Source organism: Pungitius pungitius, chromosome 3 (genome assembly GCF_949316345.1).
Source record: "Pungitius pungitius chromosome 3, fPunPun2.1, whole genome shotgun sequence".
NCBI classification, from domain to species: Eukaryota; Metazoa; Chordata; class Actinopteri; order Perciformes; family Gasterosteidae; genus Pungitius; species Pungitius pungitius.
This window is the reverse complement of record NC_084902.1, coordinates 25,740,003-25,760,307: the sequence shown is the minus strand read 5'-3', so window position 1 is coordinate 25,760,307 and position 20,305 is coordinate 25,740,003. Positions and strand designations below refer to the sequence as shown.

Genomic DNA, 20,305 nt, shown 5'->3' with positions numbered 1-20,305 from the left:
TCTGAGTTCAGACGTATAAAAGGAACCGACTCGCTGAATTGATCTGTACATGTTGATATTCTTATTCCTACTTTTTGGGATATACTGTAATTATCTCAACTATTTAAATAGAGGGCAAACGTTTCCTCTAGTGACTTGCAAATCCATTATTGCCTGCTTAATTGGCTTGGCAAGACTCGCCCCTTCTCTCCCTCGCTTGTTCGCTCAAAGATTAGAATCCAGCAGCAGATTTATAATTTTAAATGGAAGAAAGTGCAGTCAAAATGATTATCCAGAGCTGAAAAAAGAAAATCTTGTTCATGGCACACAATGTGCATCCGTGAACTTTGCCCTTAATGCACAAAATCAGCATGACAAAGTGTACCTCATGCTAAATCCATTTAAATTCAGTGTATTTGTCTTTCTCACTCATTCACGCGTGCAAAGAGGGTGTGCATGCCGAGATTAGGCGCAGTCAGTGCATATTTAGATAAATACGTATAAAAAAGGGCCCGTCAGCTTGCATAGATTCACATGTGACCTAACATCCACCTCTTGCACCTGTTGTTGTTTTCTACCCTGAAGGGCTTCCTTGAAGTGGCAGCTCTCCTTTTAGATTCCGCGGAAGCTCTTTGGAGTAGAACGCATTAAGTCGAGCTTTGCACTTGGGACTTGATTGGGAGAATTCTCTAACGGTTTTCTGTTTTGTTGTTCTGGCACATTCATTTCACTGCGTTTTAATGGTTCATAGATAATACACCATGAGAACCAATGTGCGTCTTAACTTTCTAAGCATGGCTAGCTTAGCTTAGCATAAAGACTGGAGGCAGGGGGAGAAAATTAGCCTTCATCATTAAATCTACGTTATGTTTTCATGAGCAGCATTTATTTGCAGAAAGTGTTCCCTGCAGAGGCCATTGCTTATATGAAAGCAGCCTCTTCTTTTCTAATGTAAATAGTTTATGTATATCTGAACAATAAATAAATGACATGCACTAACGATGTGGTGCTCCTATGAAGTCGCAATCTGTCAAATACGCTACGGCTACATTAGAATTGAATTCCTTTGAGGAGATTATTCTCGCTGCACGACTGTTGTTCAAATACGTCAACACCCAAAACCCATTACTTCCCTCTCGCCCTGTATTTTGCTAAAACAACATCCAAATGACTCGAACCCCAGGTAGTTTTCTCGGAAGAACAATCGGTGCATTGGAGTTATAGTTAAATACAAGCTCTTTCATACGGATCTTATTACTCGTATCCGCCCTCAGAGAGAGTGGGGCTATATAATGAGGCATCTTTAAAGCACTGACATGGCTTTTGCTTCCTGATGATTGATTTTGCGACAGAGTGATTAACTGATGTGTTAAACTTCCAAAAGTATACTTTGTAGCCTGAGTAGGAAGCCTTAAGTGCACTTGTAACCTTAAAAGCCTTCAAGCTCGCCGACTAGTGTCAAATGGACAGAACGGACGGACAAGTCAATCCCATCCAGCCCGATACGGCGAAGATGCGCTCGAATCATTAAAGCACCTGGTCAAGTTTGCATGTTACCGATTCAATATTTTGAAATCGGCCCGCTCGCGCAGGCCTGAGCCGAGCCATGGTGGAAAACAAAAGGGAAGGGCTCCCCGTGCAACTCCTCGTCACGCTTTGACCATCAATCACGGCTGTCAGAGCAGCTGTGGGCTCCCGCTCTGTGGTGGGAACTCACGCCGGAGCTCTACGTCTGTGATGAAAGCACGGGCTTTAGTCTCGTGCTTGTTGATTAGAGGCGCCTTTCGACAGGTAGGATCATGTAAAAAGCGAACACAGCGGATGATATCACGATGGGGCTGATGCAAACACTGTGATTTTATGATTCCCTTTTTTACACTATGGACTAGAGACAATCTCCAATGCAACCCCTAAAGGGGCCATGGGCGTAAAAAGAAGGAGGAAGGAGGTTTTAGCCTTTTTCCCCACTTCTGACATCTTAGCTCTGACCAAAAACATCTTGCAACTCGGTCTTTATTTTTATTTATGTCCATTAGAGTAATCCAAACCTCCATTACACAGGCTACAATTTCACAAAACTACACTGCTGTAAGCTATGTGATTGCATATTGTGTCACCTTGACAGGGTAATTAATGTGCAATCTGTCTAAATCCATGGCAAAGTATTACAAACTTCCACATGAGGTAGTTTTGCCACTACTCACGTAGAGAAAAAAACATTTTCACTCGATCCGCAGTTTTTTATTTTTTGTGCTTTGCACGAGAAACAACAGCTTCTCATGGTGATACTCTTAACAGTATCATTAACATTCAGTGAGACGGTAAAGTTTCACCTTTAATTATCTCAAATAATCGGCTGTCTCTGCTGGCGTGAATGTAAAGTGTCAGCATGCAACGTTCATTTAATCTGATACTCCTCAAGGACAGTCTACAGGATCAGTCATTATTATTTAAAATAATTCCCAGTCACAAATGATTCATGTATCTGTATATTTTGGAATATTTTCCCAAAACAAAACATTACTTTTAAGAGTTACATTTAATGTGGCACTGCAAGTACCTAATCCATTTAGTGGCATGATTGGTGGAGTGACACCCACACTTAGCAATAGAACGCTTTCACTTTCCCACACCATGCATTCTTGGTTGTCTCATTAGCCTTCATTCCATTAAAGGACCAAATTAGGCATCCAGGGTTTAGTAATTGTTGATGTGGAGCAATTTCTTACAGAGCACCGTTCTATAATCCTCCACTGCATCTTGTTAGCAACGGAGACGAGGTGCCATTTGGATTGTACCTTCAAACTGTAATGGTTTTCTGATTCCGCATCATCAACATTTCGAATGGATCCTGGACCCGAAGACCTGTTCCGGACCTTCCTGGGTCATGATGGAAATTGCAAGCAGCACCAATTGGCCTCTTGACACACGAGCCAGATGAAACCTCCCAAGTTAATCAGATCACATGTCATGTTCTCTGGCGAAAAAAGAATCGGCCTCCCATTATTGCAAACCTTTCCGACAGTACTAAAACACCTTTTGCATGATGATTTTGAATTAAGTAAGAAGGCTTTAAGATTAAATCTTCTGTTTTATTGTTATATGGAAAAAGGTTGAGTAAAATAAATCACCCTTACACAATGAGCCCTACACGGAACTTGATTTTTGGCGACATCCTATTAAGATTCTGTGATATTTATTTTGAATACAACATTATCAAAGAAACCAAACCAATGGTGCGGCCCTGCATTGTACATTCCCCATCAAAAGGTTTTCTCTGAGAGTCATTTAATTATTCCTTTGGCCACTGCATTCAGCAGCGAGCCTGTATACCACAAGGACTTTTTCTTACAAAAATCTAAGATAACACAAATCCCATGAACCGATTCCACAACATCACACTCCCCGCAAATTGTACATGTCATTGCGAGAAGTCCATGGCTATAATCCGACTATCTGCTTTGAATACCATTCAAACAGGTGTATTGCTCAGTGTCAGACATGGTGCTCATTCTCCTGAGAAGCATATTATGTGAAGATGGAGCTCTTTCTAACTGCAGTACCTGGACTAAACCTTTGTTCGTATTCATAATGGTTGTCTGGCACAGTGACACTATAGCAGTTACCGTGCCAACAGTACCAAACCATGCCAATGTGCTGGCAAACTGGTGCCAAATAAAAAAGAAAGCTCATATAGAAAAAGAATGCAACAAATATTATCAGCTGCGTGACCCAGTATTTATCACCTCATAACTATTACGCTAATAGTAAAATCCTTCATAAGACGTTTAAGAAAAATACATCAAGACAGGTTCACGCGAAATATACATGTAGAGCTCAATATGGCGTGAACTTTCATTTGCATTTAATTGCTTAATTATCTTTAACAGACCTGATTATAATATGATATGTTAAATGAAGCTGATCTATGTTAATAGCTTTTGTGTTTGGAGTACCCCATTAGCCTTTGCGAGGGGAAGATTCATGTTTGTGCGCACAGAAAAAAAAGCCATCTGTGTGCGGGTGGAAACATTCCCGGACACACTCCTCTGCTCAGACAAACTTTTAAACAAGTTATATCTATAAAACATCATCATCACCCAGGTGTTACTTTATCTAGGGTATCTCCTCTCAGCAGTACACAAAGTCATTTAGGGCCAAAAGGAATGTATTTAGGACAGCTATTCCCCTCTCTTTGATGCCATGATGTCTCTCCGGGGAGCCACACTGCAAGTGTCCCTTTTCCAAAGGGAGGGAGCAAACACCCTGCTGAATTCCATCTCTGGATCAGCCGGGGTTCCGCGGATGCATTTGTCCATCCCCACAGGATAGACCACTTTTAATAAGATTACAGCGACTTTAACTTTAATTGAATGCATCTCCGCGGCAAGTTTCTGATAGGCGGCGTGAACGCCAAATTCGCTTATTGTCGCTCGGCGCATGCTAAAGCGTGCATACGAGTTGACTTATTACTGCACAATACTGAGTAAGTGGGAAATCTCTTTGGACATGGCTCCCCCAACATATGTGAGATTTAATTTGATTTTCTGTTCAGGCTTAAGTTAAGTGCTTCTAAAGTTTTCTTGTCCCACAGCAAGAGGTTGAGAGGGCAGCCATGGCCTCCACTTGATTTGCCCTTTCAACAATAAGCCACGATTTGGTCGAATACAGAGCGCTTACAGCAACATGGCAGCATTAGCGGGCGAGAGTATTTGGTGCAAAACTGGATTAAGCCTAATCCTGTAGTACATTCATTTCTTTCAATGCAGAACTCTTGTAAGTGTGTGTTTTGTGGGACTGTTGCCTTAATCCTTGTGTTTCGAAGCATCCATAAAGCGACGTGAGGTGCATGGAGGAGTGTTTCCTTGACCTTATTTATCCTCAACTTCTAATACCCACTCTGCAGAGATAAAAGGTTGGAGGATGTCTCGGTGGGCGTTGTCAATTCAAAACGAGAACGTTCGGTGACGAAGCCAGTATTCAGTTTGTACGTCACCCCACCTAAAGAAGGAAAGAGGGGACGGGTGTGAACATGGTGCTGCTAACAGGTACGCGCATTCCATCTGCTCTGCACACATTTGAAGGCTGTCTCACGGAAAGGCCAGTGTACAGCTTCTCTCCAAGAGAACAAGAAGGCTCATTGGGAAGAATTCAAAACCAGAGAAAGAAGATCAACATGTCCGGTCGTCTTCACTCTCAGGCATTGAAATAAGATGCCTCAACTCGTTGGAAAACAGCCCAGAGCTGTTAGTGACAAATCCAATGGTTGTTCCTGCTGAATTGAAATACACAGAATTAAAAAGTGCAGCATGCAGAGGCAGGTCTGCCAGGCTGCCTTTTTCATCATCATTGTACTGCCCTCTACGGGTCTTCTTCTAGGCCCCCAATACACACACACACGGACACCACTTCCTCCACATTACCATACCCCCATAAAGAGTATTGCGCGCATAACATTGCCTTTCATTTCCAAGCCGTGACAGTCCTCAGATTAGGGGCGGGTAAGGGGGATTCATGCGATTTTACGTGTGGTTTCAACGGTCATATACGACGCTAATTGTTTCTTAATACGTCCGATCGTTGAAGGCGATGCGCCGGTTTGCAATGACCAAGATCAAGTTCCACTAGTTGAAACGTTAGGGGGAAGATAGAGCTCGCGTATATTCATCGGATATCTTATGAGCATTGCGGGACTGGAGCAAAAAAAAGGGGGGATCGGATTCCCGCATCCGAGCCTAGAAGGAACCTATCCGCCGATCTCCGGTTCGATTTGAGCGGTCTGGCAATTGAAATAAAAGAGACCTTGGGCAGCTCTGCACATAAACTGGTACAAGCCGCACCACTGACAGCAGGCAAGGGGATTCGTGCCTCTCTCCTCCGCTTCGCCAGTGCGCATGCATGAAAGTCACGGTTAAAATGCATGCGGCAAGTCTCATCTGATGTGGGATTACAGAGTTTTCCTCCGCTCTCATTTCTTTACCATGTTCGAACTTTGGTTTTGGATGTTTTTCCGAAATGCTGCTGCTGATTTCTGTCGCTGCAGGAAGAACCCAGGAGCCCGTTTTTCAGCGCGGGCTGTCGCGTTATTGGCCTGAATGAGACTGTATGTGTGCTTTCCGATGCCCGCTACATGGAGCTAAACGCCGAGACTTGACTTTAAGTATTTTTCTTACATTCTCTTTTTTGACAGCCGACGGAAAGGCGGGCGGTCGAAATCACCCGAACCCATGTTTTCAATGAGGTTGGAGCAAAAAGACGGGGCACAGCCGTGATTTTCGGGATGCTTTGCCGTTTGACTTGATCAGCACGGTAAGAGGACGATGATTTTAGATTTGCTCTGTCCGTGTCTCCGGCTATTGCCCGTCTGCGCTGAGGCGTTATGTGCTTTAACATTCTTATTATAGGGATGAGGGGGATCTGTCCGTGGTGCTGAAATCAGTTTCCAACCCCCTTTGCATTGCTGAAGTTGATCTCGTTTTAATGGTATGCCGTTGAGCAAGCTGTCTGCCGCTGTTCCTGCAAATAAAATGAAAACTGCGCCTTCTTTCCGCTGACACGTTTATCATCAGTTTTATCTGTTCTAAATAACCGCACCACCTCTGCACGAGCATACCCGGCGGCTGTAGACGCACAGGTTTCCAAGTTATCGGTCCTATATCCAGAGGCGTATTTCTAAGCGTTATGGTAAAACACGCAGGTGCGTGATGGAAAGGCACGAAAGCGGGCGGTCCAATCGCATACAGCAGCCGTGCGTGTTCTCGGGTGTTAAAACGCGCATATTTAGGGAGATTTACTGGGTCGATGTGTAGGCTTTTGTGTCCTTTTGAGGAGCGCACACAGACAGAACGTGTGTTTGTGTGCACGCGCGGCTGTGCGTTTGCACACGCACTCACGCGTCTTTGGCGGAGAGAAAGGGGAAGAGAGAGAGGGACTATCTGTAACCTACTATTGCAGATGCCAAACACAATACTTGATTACAGAATTATTTACACTCAGTTAAAAATGTTATTTCGATCAGATATCCGCCACCAGATCAAGATCAACAGCACTTGCTGATTTGCCTTTGATCAACTCATCTCGTTTCTTTTCTTTTTCTTTTTTTTGCCCGTGGGTAGAAGAAAGGCTGCGACTGTCGCCTTGTAGACTGATTTTCACATTTTCGATCGCAGGCTGGATTTTAAGATGAACACTGACTGCTTTTCTCGGACGATTCGTTCATGAGAGGCTGCATTCGTTTATTATGTTTAAAAAAAAATCATCGTCTAACCCGCGATCGGTTTAATCATAGCAGGCGATTACATTCCCGGTCCTCATGTTGTTTGGACGGAGATGGAGAGAAGGGATCTGACAGTTTCCCCGCGATTACCAAGTCATCGGGAATTTGGGGTGAGTGAGAAATCGTCACGGTTACAGGAGTTGCACCTTTGGGGTTTTAATTTGAATTTGTTTGAAAGACTGGCTCGTGTAGAATCACACCAGATCATGCGCCACACAATGCAATTAGGTGTATATCTGTATTTTGTGTGTGTAAAATAAAAACATTCTCATGAGATTGAATAAGTAGATGACCAGATCTATCAGTCTGAACACGGTGGACGCTGAAGCCCCCCCGCGCCCCCCTCCCCTCTCAAGATAGATTGGAATTCAGGCGCGCTATCAAAAATGCGCAGTGGCCATCCTCCGCGGTTAGTTGTTTCATCAACTTGATTATATTTTATTGTTCAAGTTTACATTTATTGAACATTCATCCAGGTTGCTTTCTTTCTCCGTCAACCTCTCAAACCCCCGAAAACGGTGCCGACACAACACATCTGCATAAGGAACAAACATTAATGGGTCCACTTGTCTTTGCCTGGCTTTTATTATGGATACTTTTTCACCGCTGTCCGCTCAGTCAGTAATCCATTATTATTATTGTTTTTTGTAATAGTCACATGTGTTTTCTTTTCAATGCTCTATAAAACAGAACCCGTCCTTTTCTTTTCCTCCCTAGATGACACCTCATACCAGTACCGCACTCGAGTGAGCTGGGGCATCCTCTCCCAGGACAAAATGCATATCTGGATTCTCAAAATAAGCCTTCTGATTGCATCATCTCTGAGGCTGATCGAGATGTATGACAATTATGGCGAGATCTGTCGGAACCTGTGTACATGCGAGGAAAAGGAAGGGATCCTGACGGTGAGCTGCGAGAACCGGGGCATCATCAGACTAACAGAGATCAGCCCGGTCCATTTCTCCGTATACCACCTCCTGCTGACAGGGAATCTCCTGAAGAAGCTGTCAGTCAACGATTTCATCAATTACACAGGAGTGACCATCCTGCACTTGGGGAACAATGATATATCCGAGATAGAGTCAGGTGCCTTCAATGGACTCCAGGGATTAAAAAGGTTGCACCTGAATAACAACAAGATCGAGGTTATCAGAGACGACACCTTTGCAGGACTGGAGAGTTTGGAATATCTACAGATTGATTATAATTACATCTCAAATATAGAGCCCAATGCCTTGAGCAAACTATACCAACTTACAGTGATGATTTTGAACGACAACCTGCTCTCTGCCCTGCCGACAAATATCTTTCGGAATGTTCCCCTTACACACCTGGACCTGAGGGGGAACCGGTTAAAAATGTTCCCCTACATCGGCCTCTTGGAACACATGGACAAAGTTGTGGAATTACAACTTGAGGAGAATCCGTGGAATTGCTCCTGCGAGTTGATCGCTCTGAAGGCTTGGCTTGAGAGTATAGCATACACGGCTCTGGTGGGGGAAGTGGTCTGCGCGACTCCGTTCAGGCTCCACGGTAGGGACCTGGACGAGGTGTCCAAGCAGGAGCTCTGCCCAAGAAGACCCTTGGAAGACACTGTAAGGCCTGCACCCCCTAGCAGCACAAATGGATATTATCACACCACACCTTCTGCCGTCACCGCCTCCGCCACCTCATCGGCTGTTTTTAGGTCCTCCTCTAGGCCGACCAAGGGCACGCGGCAGTTTAACAGAACTAGGTTAAAGCCCACTTCCCGAATACCAGGGGGTAACCCTTACAATTATGGCCCCATCATTGCTTTTCAGACCAAATCTCCTGTGCCTTTGGACTGTCCCACTGCCTGCACGTGCAACCTGCAGATATCTGAGATTGGGCTGAATGTCAACTGCCAAGAGAGAAAGATTGAAAGCATTTCTGATCTAAAACCCAAGCCATACAATCCTAAAAAAATGTATCTCACTGGAAATTACATCCCTGTGGTGCGGAGATCAGATTTTGTGGATGCCGTTGGATTGGATTTGCTTCACCTGGGAAACAACAGGATAAGTCTGATCCACGACAGGGCTTTCGGGGATTTAACCAACCTGCGTAGGCTGTATTTGAATGGTAATCTCATGGACAGGCTCACAGGAGAAATGTTTTTTGGTTTGCAGAACTTGCAGTACCTTTATTTAGAGTACAACAAAATCAAGGAGGTCGATGCGGGAACTTTTCGTTACCTCACTAATCTCCAGCTACTCTTCCTCAACAACAACCTTCTGAAAACCTTACCTGTGGGCATCTTTTCCAGCCTCTCCCTGTCTAGACTTAATCTCCGCAACAACCATTTCCAAAATCTGCCCGTGAGTGGTGTTTTAGATCAGCTGAAGATGCTGGTGCAGATGGATCTGTTTGAAAACCCCTGGGACTGCTCCTGCGACATAGTGGGAATGAAGATATGGCTGGAGCAGCTCAGCGCTGGCACCGTGGTCAACGAGGTTGTGTGCGAAATGCCACGGCGCCACACAGGAATGGATCTGCGCTCCATCCAATCGGAGCAGCTCTGCCCGGACTACTCTGACGCTAAAGTCTCTCCAACGCCCCCTACAGACGAGCCCATGGACGACAGGGCCGCCACGACAGGAGCACCTCAGAAGTTCAACACCCCCAGCAGCACCGTCCCCCTCTCTGTCCTCATCCTCAGCCTCCTGCTTGTCTTCATCATGTCTGTCTTTGTGGCCGCGGGGCTGTTTGTGGTCGTGATGAAGAAACGCAAAAAGTCCCAAAGTGATCGTACTAGCACCAACAACTCCGACATCAGCTCTTTCAACTTGCAGTACAGCCTCTACAGCAACCGCTCCGGCCCCAAAGTGAAAGCCCCAGCCGGACACGTCTACGAGTATATCCCCCACCCCATGGGCCACATGTGCAAAAACCCTATTTACAGATCACGAGAAGGCAACACAGTAGAGGATTACCGTGACCTCCACGAGCTCAAGGTCACGTACAGCAGTACCCCGGATGATGAGAGGGACAGCAGTACCATGAGGAGTCCTGCATACAGCGTTAGTACCATCGAGCCACGTGATAACCCCTCCCCTATACCGGATGCAGACCATTTCTTCAGAGGCATGCTAGATCACGATAAGCAGCACCCCCATCCGTCCATCCCGGCCGGCGCCAATTTAGAGTACAAGTACACAGGGCCTGTGTCGTACACGTACAACGCAAATTTTGATGTCAGACGTCAGTTCTTGCACCCGGAGAGGATAAGAGAAACGGTGCTTTATGGCACAGCACCGAGTACTGTTTATGTCGAGCCCAACAGAAATGAGTATTTGGAGCTAAAAGCCAAACTGCAGTCTGAGCCCGATTACCTTGAAGTTCTTGAGAAACAGACCACCTTTAGCCAGTTCTGAGCAACAGATTCATTGATGTTGATGACGCATTTTCTCTCTTGACCCTCCTTGGAAGAGTGGCTCAGTCTATTGGGTGCCTTGGCACGACACACACACGCAAGATGGAGTTGAAACGGGGTGTGCCGAACAATCTTATTTCTGAAAGATGACATTACAGGAATGGATACAGCTTTCTGAAACACGGATGAAAAACATTGCTCTAGTTAACTGATAATGCAAATCTATTTTTCTATGGTGAAGATCGAATACACACAAAATTTAAGTGTACAGGTAAATCTTTCCCAGCCTCATTTTCAGGATTATAACCATACATAAGGCATATTGTGAATCAGTAAAGAAATGTTTATAAAACCACACTCCTGGACAAAAACACTGTACAGAAGATCATCAAAACTGTGTAGGACTATTTTCTGCTGTAGTCTGTAAGTAAGTATTTATTGATATAATCTGCCATGTCTTTTCAAAACTTTTGATTCTACATCAATATTACCTGTGTCATCATACTCCATGATCCAGTGAAAAAAGGCTTATGTTTGTAGTTTCATTTACTGTAGCTCTGCATTGTAAAAGTGGCTTTTTTTGAAAGTGGCACACCCCTAATGTTCAAAAAAGACATTTGAAGAAGATGAAAAAAAAAGTGTCTTTGTATGCTTTCTGCACTTTTTGGAATTAGAAGGCTGGTTAGCCTTCAATGAGCTCTCATAAAGGAGATTATTATATTAAAAATGAATATGGGTATTCATTCTTAATATGTAGAACAAAACAAAATTACATAAATATTTGAAGTATTAATTCTGTTGTGTAATACTGATATTTTATTCAATGTAACACCTATTTTTATACAAGCGTTTGCAGATTCTCTATCCCTTATCGACTTTATTTGTTTTGATTGCTTTGCACTTATATCATTATATTGACCAAACTATGTTATTGTCATCAAATAAACATGATGTCAGGTTGATATAATGTCCTTATGAGGAAACTGAATCTTAGGTTTTAGGTCAAATTTATTTTGAAATTGTTGTGTGATTGGAGAGCTTGAAAAGGGGGCCACAGGGCTGAACGTTCTTTAATCTTTAAATCATATGGCAATACATTGGCTATCAAGAATTGGTCCTGTTGTGCACTCGATCAAAGCAGATAAAGACACAGTGTCCTCAATCAGAGGGTTAGCTGTGTCTCGGTCAGGATTACAATCAATGGGTCTCAATCAATGAGTCATCTGAGGTTGTCTTCTTGCAATCATATGATGGCAACAGCGATCCATCCATAAATAAATCATTAGTGTTTAAACTAAATGCAAAGTTAGCCATCTTGACAGGTTCAATGGGTAAAAAATGTGCACGCTCAGACTTAGAGCTGCTAAATTTAGGATTTAGACTTTTCTCATTCATTTTTTGATTTAGTTTTCAAATGGAATACTCTTTGAATCATTTGAAAAGATATTAAGGTACCGTATTTTCGCGACTATACGGCGCACTGAATTACAAGGCGCACCTTCAATAAATCGCCAATTTTAGAACTATTTTCATATATAGAGCGCACCGGATCACAAGGCGCATAGAAGTAACTGCAGTAAAACGTTTAACTGGGGCTGCGTTATGCATCCACTAGATCGGGCTGTGCTAAATCAAACGTTATTTAGCGTTCTGAAAACTCTTCACTCCCATGGTAACGTTGTTCAAACGTTAATGTGGATATTAACAATATCTCTTTTGTTATTGGTTAATGAAAACATTCTTGGCAAATGCTTTGGTGCATCTTGCACCGAGAGGCAGCGCTGGAACAGACGGTGGCGCCTCGCGGCGGACCGTCAGTGCGATCCCGACATCCAACTACGAGCTTTAATGTACTGTAGCGACTCTCGCTAATGAATCTCTGGACAATGTGCTTATCTTCTGGTTTTATTGTCGAGAAACAGGCTACTGTCGGCCGTAGCCTACGCCGAACAAAAACACACCATCGCTCTCCAAAACAACAACAATTCCCGCGTCCCCATAGGTGGCACTAAAATGAGTGACGTCACATTGTGCGCCCTTCACTGACCATCCCAAAACTCTGTAAAGTGCAACGCCGCTCCAGAACATGAAAACACAGTCCGTTACAACACGCTGTTGGAGCTGGAATTACCGCGGCTGCTGGCACCAGACTTTCCCTCCAATGGATCCTCGTTAACCAGTATGGATCAACCAATTGAGCCATATATACGGCGCTCCGGATTACAAGACGCACGCGCCGTTTTTTTAGGAAAAAAAGGATTTTAAGTGCGCCTTATAGTCGCGAAAATACGGTACTATTTTTGAGTATGCTGCCTCTTTTATGCGCTCGATTAGATTTTGCTATCATCCAACTGAAATCACATTTAGTTATTCTTTTTTGTTAAGATGGTTTTTCATTTAAATGTGTGTTTGAATGTCAATAGTTCTTATATTAAAAGGATAAAAAAAAGGTCTTTGGAGAAATTATGGAATTGCTCTTTTTCTTGTGAGCTGGCCTGAGGGTGTGTCCCTAGCTGTGTTTAATTGACAGCAGTCTTGCACCTCAGAAGGCCAGTCACAAATTAAACAACATGTCACTTCCTGGTACGTTCACATGCTGTTTAATGCACTGCAGCACTGGAGCCGATTGGCTATCACCCCAACCGGATGTTTGTTTGGTGGCTTGTTCAACAATGTGGAAGTGCAGGACAGGACTTGCGTTCATGCATTGATAAGAAGACGACTTTGGCAGAAAGATTGACAGCTTCTGTGTTGTGTAGCAGGCTGAACTCTGGCCGTCTGCTCGGCAAGATTTGATTGGTTGCGTCAAAATGAGCTCATCTACGCAGACAAAAGGGGGTTGCCATCACGACACCAGCAACTGTAATGAGAATGCATCATTTTTTGTCTGCTACAGCACAGGAAGAAATATATAAAGAATATATGGATTTATAGATATCTCCCTGTGCTGGAGAAGACAGAAGCCTTCTCATTTCGGTTAGACTTTATTGCTCTTCCCTTGACCCACTTAAATTTGATATTCAAAGTAGGTGTGTAAAAATGCAAAGGATGCACTGTGTCACCATTTTCAGTCCGTGGTGAGCCAAACCATTTAGAAATGCAACGTTTCCTAACTTAGATGGGCAGGCAACTCTCTGAAAAGGCCCTGTCAGTGTCTGTCCCTTATTTTCTAATTTTGAAGGATTCTTCTTGACTATCGTGCATTAACAGATAAAATGAGTGTCTTTTCTCCCATCTTTTACTTCATCAGCTGTGTGTCTACGTTCCCTTTTTTTTCTTCGAATGATAAAAAAAAATGGAAAATGAAACCTCTCTCCTCGAGGTCCTTCTTTTATTGGATCTTTTCATGGAGGCCCAGCATGGGAACAGAAGGCACCATTTGGGAGAAGAGGAGTTCTGGAACCCAGTGTAACTGTGGATGTCTCATACATGTAGCAGGGGATGTGAATCATAGCCAAGAAGTGTGTGCAGTGGGCCAGCAATGGTGGCCTGTTGGATGGCACAGTGTTGACATGGATTTTGTATTTATTCTTCCTGATGCCAATATGGTAATTGATAAAATGTACAAAATAAATGTAAACTTCTTTTCATTTCCTATGAAATGATATTCTTCAGGATGTTTTTGCATGTTAACAGAAGAATGCTTTTAACCTAACAACATGATCCCTGAATTGTGCGTGGGATACACTGTATCTGTGCATATGGACATTGCACTCTCCCAAACTCACATCGTGGATGTTTATCACTGTTAGGACCAAGCACTCAGTTCCAGGGTAATGGGCCCATGAAGCATGTCAGGGCAGAATGGGATGTAGTGTGTGCTTGTGTGCAGGAGGGGAGGGGGGAGAAGCGAGTCTTGCCAGTTGAAATAATGCTTTTAATCAGCCAATGGGCTCTTAGGGTCTTAACACAAATGGAGGCATCAAGGAAGGGCAAGTCTATTATGTATTCTTGGGTTATTCAATTTATAGCCTTTCATAAGCTTTCTAGCTGCCTTTCTTTTGACCAATCTTTTTCGATGCCATGCCGTCCCCGCGTTTAAATGATCCCAACGCGCCCTGAAAAGCTAACAGTGAGATTCAAAGCCTGCTTTTGGAAGAGGAGTTTTGAGAATGCCCGCCTCATCTTGCCTCATGCTCCACAAGAACCACCCTGATTTACGGCTCAGGCCATTAAGCTGAATCCGGCGCGTCGCCTGATGCAACGCGAGGCAGGACCGCGGTGCGGATGTGGCTATCGCAGAAGTCTCGCTCTTTGCTCGGTGACGGAGTCAAAGCACGGTCACAAGACGGCGTGCAAGTTTGTTCTTGTGCATATTTCAACTGCTTTCAGAGGACAACGGGGCGACGGCGCCATCGCCTTCCAATATTTTCATAGGGCGCTCTGGTTTTGCACCATATGAGAGTCAATCGATGAGGAATTGTACAATGCGTGAAAGCACCTTCCAAGTGTTGGCTCATCACATCACACTATTTTCAGTTTAATTTTGATGCAGCCATTTTCTCACGGCGGATGCTGAAAATAACCAGCTAATTAAACATTTACTGGATTGGATTAAGCATTTATCTGCTAAGAATGGAACTTTGTGGCTCATCATGTTGGCAGATTTTGGTGTTTGTGGTAAATAGAAACAGCTTGACGCTATGCATAGGGCGTGTTTACATTGCAAGTGGCCCCCACATTGTTAACTATTCAGTTAATATTTGGCAACATTATGTTCTGTTTTATATTACATAATTTGGAAAATTGAAGGTATTCAAGCAAAACAGTAAAACTTTAATTTGTTTAAGGTTGTGCTTGCTATACTTACGGACAAAGAAAGGACGGATTAACATTACAAGATCATATGTCAAGTCACAACAGTAAGCTCATTTGTTGATTGTTGAATCAACAGGAAAACAACATGCGGATTATTCGATATGAACATAATTGGCAGTTGTAGATGTAATGCAATGCAGTTACGCTGATTCGCAAAGCGCTAGTTGCTGAGTATTTGTCTTTGGAACCATTGTTTTTCACATTAGGTCCGCACCACAGTAAATGATAATTAGTCTAATATGTGTACCGAGAAAGATTGAGGGGGTTAGCGTGTTCCATATGCTCCAGCCTCACCTCACCTACCCCCCCCCCCCCCCCCCCCCCGTGCCGGAGATACCCCGTCCTCGGCACTCCTTCGTTTCTAGCCTGCCACCCAGTCTCCAAGATGATGCGAGCAATTGAGTTCAAGGAGATTTGGGTAATTGAGAGGGCAGGGATGGCATCTGACAGGCACCGATGGCTCCAGTGATTACTTTAATCAGAGTGGTTAATGGAATTCCTTCAGGCATGCAGAAAATGCTCAAATGTTCATCAGCACTCAAGCAGTTTTTTTTTGCCCCCACAGTCCCCACCCCGTGTTGTCACGATTGCTGATCACTTTTCCGTCACGCTTTTCGGTCTCAGCGGCAGCAGGTGAGGTGTCTGCTCCTCATGTGAATCTAAAGTGTGAGGTTGTTGGGATGGTTTTGTGGTCAGAATGTATTATGTATGGACTGTTGGTATCATGAAATGTCATGGAAAACATTTAAAGGGACAGCAAAGGACTGTATAAATCAAGCACGAACACACGTAAATAGAACGTGATGAAGATGTCTCCAATCAGGAGGAGGTGAAGACAGTAATGTTTGGCTTTTTTTATTTTCAGGAAACATCTTCACTCTCATCGTAGCAGCTATTGGATTTCGCAATTCTCTCTGTTCCACATTTAGACCCCCAAATGTACCTATCACAATCAAATTCTTGTACTATCAGCTTACCAGTTCACACTCCCACTGTCCAGCCTGTGTTGAATTAACTTCAAGCAATAGTCTATTATGTGTAAAAGTGCAGTATGGATCCAGACTCAAAAGCCATCTGCCAAAAAAACATGCCCAGTTTGGCTGGCTGGCTTTTATTCTATTCATCTAATTTGGTGTAAGGACATTTTCTCCTCTTTTGCACATTTTGAATTGATTAATGGATCATTTTTTAATCTAAAAATGGTTTGGTTATGATTTGTGTGTAAAGAGTGAAGAAAAGACTTTCCTTTTCAGCGTCTTTTAATCTGTTTTCCTTGAACAATGTTTTTCATTAATTTGTGTTGATTTTTTTTTTCTGGGGTGAAATGGTAAAATATAATATTGACAAGATAACAAAGACCAAGTCAAATTGCTTTTTCATGTGTTGAACATCCATTTTTTGATTCTAAAGCAGTGATGGAAAATATGTTCTTCTTCCCTACATATATAACATGTCTTTTTTTCAGAAGGGCGACTTTCTGCTCCACATCAAAGTGGCAGATTTTTCCCTTCATGTACTCCCATTATTGGAAATAATGGAAATTGAACCTGTTATCCGGTCGTTAGCATTAGCGAGATTCGTTCCCTCTACAGTTCGATCTGGATCTTAGATAATTAAGTTATTATCCAGACGGAGGTCGCATGAAGCAAAATGGATACCAATCAATCCGTGAGATATGAATGTCATACGAACAATACTCTATTTACTGTACCACGAGATTTGCACACGTGCAAAACAAATTCAAGAGGATGAGCTGACACTGATACGTGCACGTCGTTGAAATCTCACTAGGAGATATGTGTGTGAGGAAACCTTTCAAAGAGCTGTATGTCTTTGAATGTCACTGCCAGGGAGAGAACTTGGGAGACGCCATAGTTTCTTTTATGCTCTATTCAGTCATTATTTTTGTCATTGTGCTTTTCTTGCTGGTTTTTATCGGGACAACACTTCTTGTTGTTTGTTCATGGCGTCTGTGCCCATCGATCCGAGGCCGAAGTAACCCTGTCGTTTGATAAATGCCAACCCCAGCATTACCGACTACCCGGCAAAGCCTGGCGATCAAAAGAGTTGATATGGCTTTTTTTGAACGAGTCATGCCATTTAAGCCAAAACGCGTATGCCTGCGTGGGCTTTGGAACCCTGCCCCGTATCCCTTGAGGCGTCACATCGCAAACCAAGTGAACACAAAAATGGCTTGCAATAATTTGGGAAACAAGTGAGCCAGATTTCTACCGCTGCATTGGCCCTGATGCAGGCTTTCTCTGAGGCGGAAGAATACTGATATTAATATCCATTAAAATCCATTCATGGATCTCTCCTGCAATCACCAAACGTAATGCATATCTCGTACTTATTTACCACAAGGGCTTTGATTGGCATTGTGCCGCTCAACACAGTAGATTATAGCATATTCAGGTTCATTTCTCTGTAAAAAGAAAATGTGTATACCTAGCATGTGTGCTTCGCAATTAGACGCCCTATTGTTATTGGTGGAATTGGATTCTCTGAAGGTGCGCATGATTTCAAAAGACAGATTGGTTTGAAAGAGGGCGATGGAGGCTCGTACGTGGGCAGCGTGTGCGCGCGTCATTGTGGCTACGTCTTTGCACGGCACCGTCTTTCGCAGATTTCTGGCTTACTGTAAAAATCCACTCATTAGCTCTCTCAACTTTTTTTCCGTCCCTCTGTGTATCTCCTATTCTCTCTCTCGTCCCCATTTTGTTTCTACCGCACAGATTTCGCCGAAGAGTCTGCAGAAACCGAGGGCCTTGCTAAAGGAATTAGTCTGTGCGCTGGGAGATCGCTCAGATAATGAAATGGTGGGAGGTAGAGAAACTAATTTTCTCACTTGTGAGACGGAGACATACTAATGCGGATATTGAAAATACCAGAGAACAGAACTGACAGGGAACAGAAAATGTTATTTGATTTCAGCTCGCAAGATATAAACTCGCTAAAAAGAATGAAGTTCGGGGCTGGATTTAACCATCCAAAGTGGGTTCGCCACCGAGGGTCAACTATTGTTTTGCAACTGTCCTTCTCCCAGAGCGCGCTGAGGGACATTTTGCTTTTGTTTGGACATTAGCAAGGCTGAAGTTGGCAGAGTGTGGGTGTGCTTGCTAAAAAATGGCTCCTGTGGAGGGGCCTCTCAGCGCTCTTACAGCAGTGTTGACGTCAGCTACTTGGCAGTGTGTGTGTGTAGGCAACATGTACGTAGAATGGAGAGTGGTTTAATGAAGCAAACAAGGGTTGAATGGTGGAATTGAAAGAAAAAAACATAATTCCTAATTTACAGGCCTAATGTTAGTTATGAAGTTTGACTCTTGCAGGAAATATAGCACAGACTGAACTGAAATGTATTAATCTGCACATCTCCTCTTGGACATGGAACCATACACTGGATAAATCCAGATGCAATTCAGAAAAAGAGATCATTGGGATCAGGACTGCGCCCATGGGCGTTTTTGAACTGCAACATTTTGTTTTCAACTGGTTTTGCTTTCATTTCACCTAACCTTACAAAGAAGTAGTAGCTTTGCACATGAGTCTAATAATTTGACGAATCATAAGTGGGGTTTTTCTCTGACCTTTGCCAATGTTCAAAGTCAACTTCTTGCCTGTTCTGGATTACGCAACAAACGTTTGTTTACCGCTGTATTTCAGGTTGACATCGACATCTTCTCAGATTTAATGCAGAAACTGTTAATACCCTATACCGCCCTAACACACACAGTCCATCACAAGGCAAGATGCAAACAGTAGGAACAAGTCCACACCATGTATCTTTACATTTGACGCAATAAAGTGTTAACAGGAGGAATTAGCGCTAAGTGAAACCACCAGAGATTTCCAACTCGTCTCACTGCCAAGAGGTTATTATAGACTCCGTATTAATATGTAAGGTATCTTGGGAGAATGTGGTTATTGAATTATGTCAAAATTAAACCATTAGCAGGGAGGATTCAATCTCACCAACTGCAAAAGGCGACGCGACTTCTCTGAGCGAAGAGGAAAGGCTTTTTTTTGAAGGACACTGTAAAGTCGCCCTCTTTTTTTTTGTGTGCGTGACACGAAGGAATGGTACTGTTTGAAAAATGTCTTGAAAAGTGCTATAAATTGGTTTACACAGTGACCTGTGGTAAAAAAAGGCATTCCATAGGTGCAAACCATTTCCCCTTCTGTAGATATAACCTTAGCAGGGACGTTTTCCACATAAAATATCCTCTGTAGAAAATAAAGAGGGGTTTAATTGGCTAACAGTAAAAGGTCTGTCCCTTTTTGCTCTTGAAGCTGACATTCTCATTTTTAAACTACCTTTGCCGCAGGCTGGGAATCTAGCTGTCAGCAAATGTAGCATCCCTGGTAGTCTGGAACTATAGATAGTGTCCACATATGAAATGACACATGAAACCCCAAAATGTCCTTGCCACTTAAAATGGAATTTAATTGCATTAATTAGCAAGACATAATTGTTTAAATTTAAAGTAAACGAAGTGCATAACCAAAGTAAACCCAAATTACTCTTCTTTCTGCTGACTGAACATTAACTGCTAATGGCTCTACGAATGGCCAGTTCACAGATGGCCAGTTTCTTTTTTAGGAATAAGAGAGTGTGACCTTTGTGCTAAAGGATTACATTTCCAATGGAGCAAGAGCAAAATTTGTAAGTTTACTCAATGAAATAATTAAAAAACAATTTAGAAATGTGCATTCAAAGTATTTGCAATGGTCAAGAAAAATTGCTACCTTTTGAAAATATTATATGTACATTTGATGCAATGATGTGGATCAGAAAAACATGCGATTATCCAAATAATCAGGAAAATACACTTCTTTAA

The 20,305-nt window shown here is 43.1% G+C and overlaps 1 protein-coding gene across 2 annotated transcripts; it reads left to right on the top strand.

Annotated features, from left to right (window-relative positions):
- The first annotated feature begins 5,423 nt into the window (after positions 1–5,423).
- Positions 5,424–11,648, top strand: LOC119214631 (SLIT and NTRK-like protein 5). 2 transcript variants are annotated; one of them, XM_037466503.2, is made up of 3 exons: positions 5,424–6,082; positions 6,170–6,288; positions 7,973–11,648. In XM_037466503.2, the coding sequence occupies exon 3, from the start codon at positions 8,032–8,034 to the stop codon at positions 10,648–10,650; it is 2,619 nt and encodes an 872-aa protein (XP_037322400.2). In that variant the 5' UTR covers positions 5,424–6,082; positions 6,170–6,288; positions 7,973–8,031; the 3' UTR covers positions 10,651–11,648. The 2 variants fall into 2 exon arrangements, with proteins under 2 accessions (XP_037322400.2, XP_037322389.2); XM_037466492.2 differs by lacking the exons at positions 5,424–6,082; positions 6,170–6,288 and adding an exon at positions 6,296–7,365.
- The last annotated feature ends 8,657 nt before the right edge of the window (positions 11,649–20,305 follow it).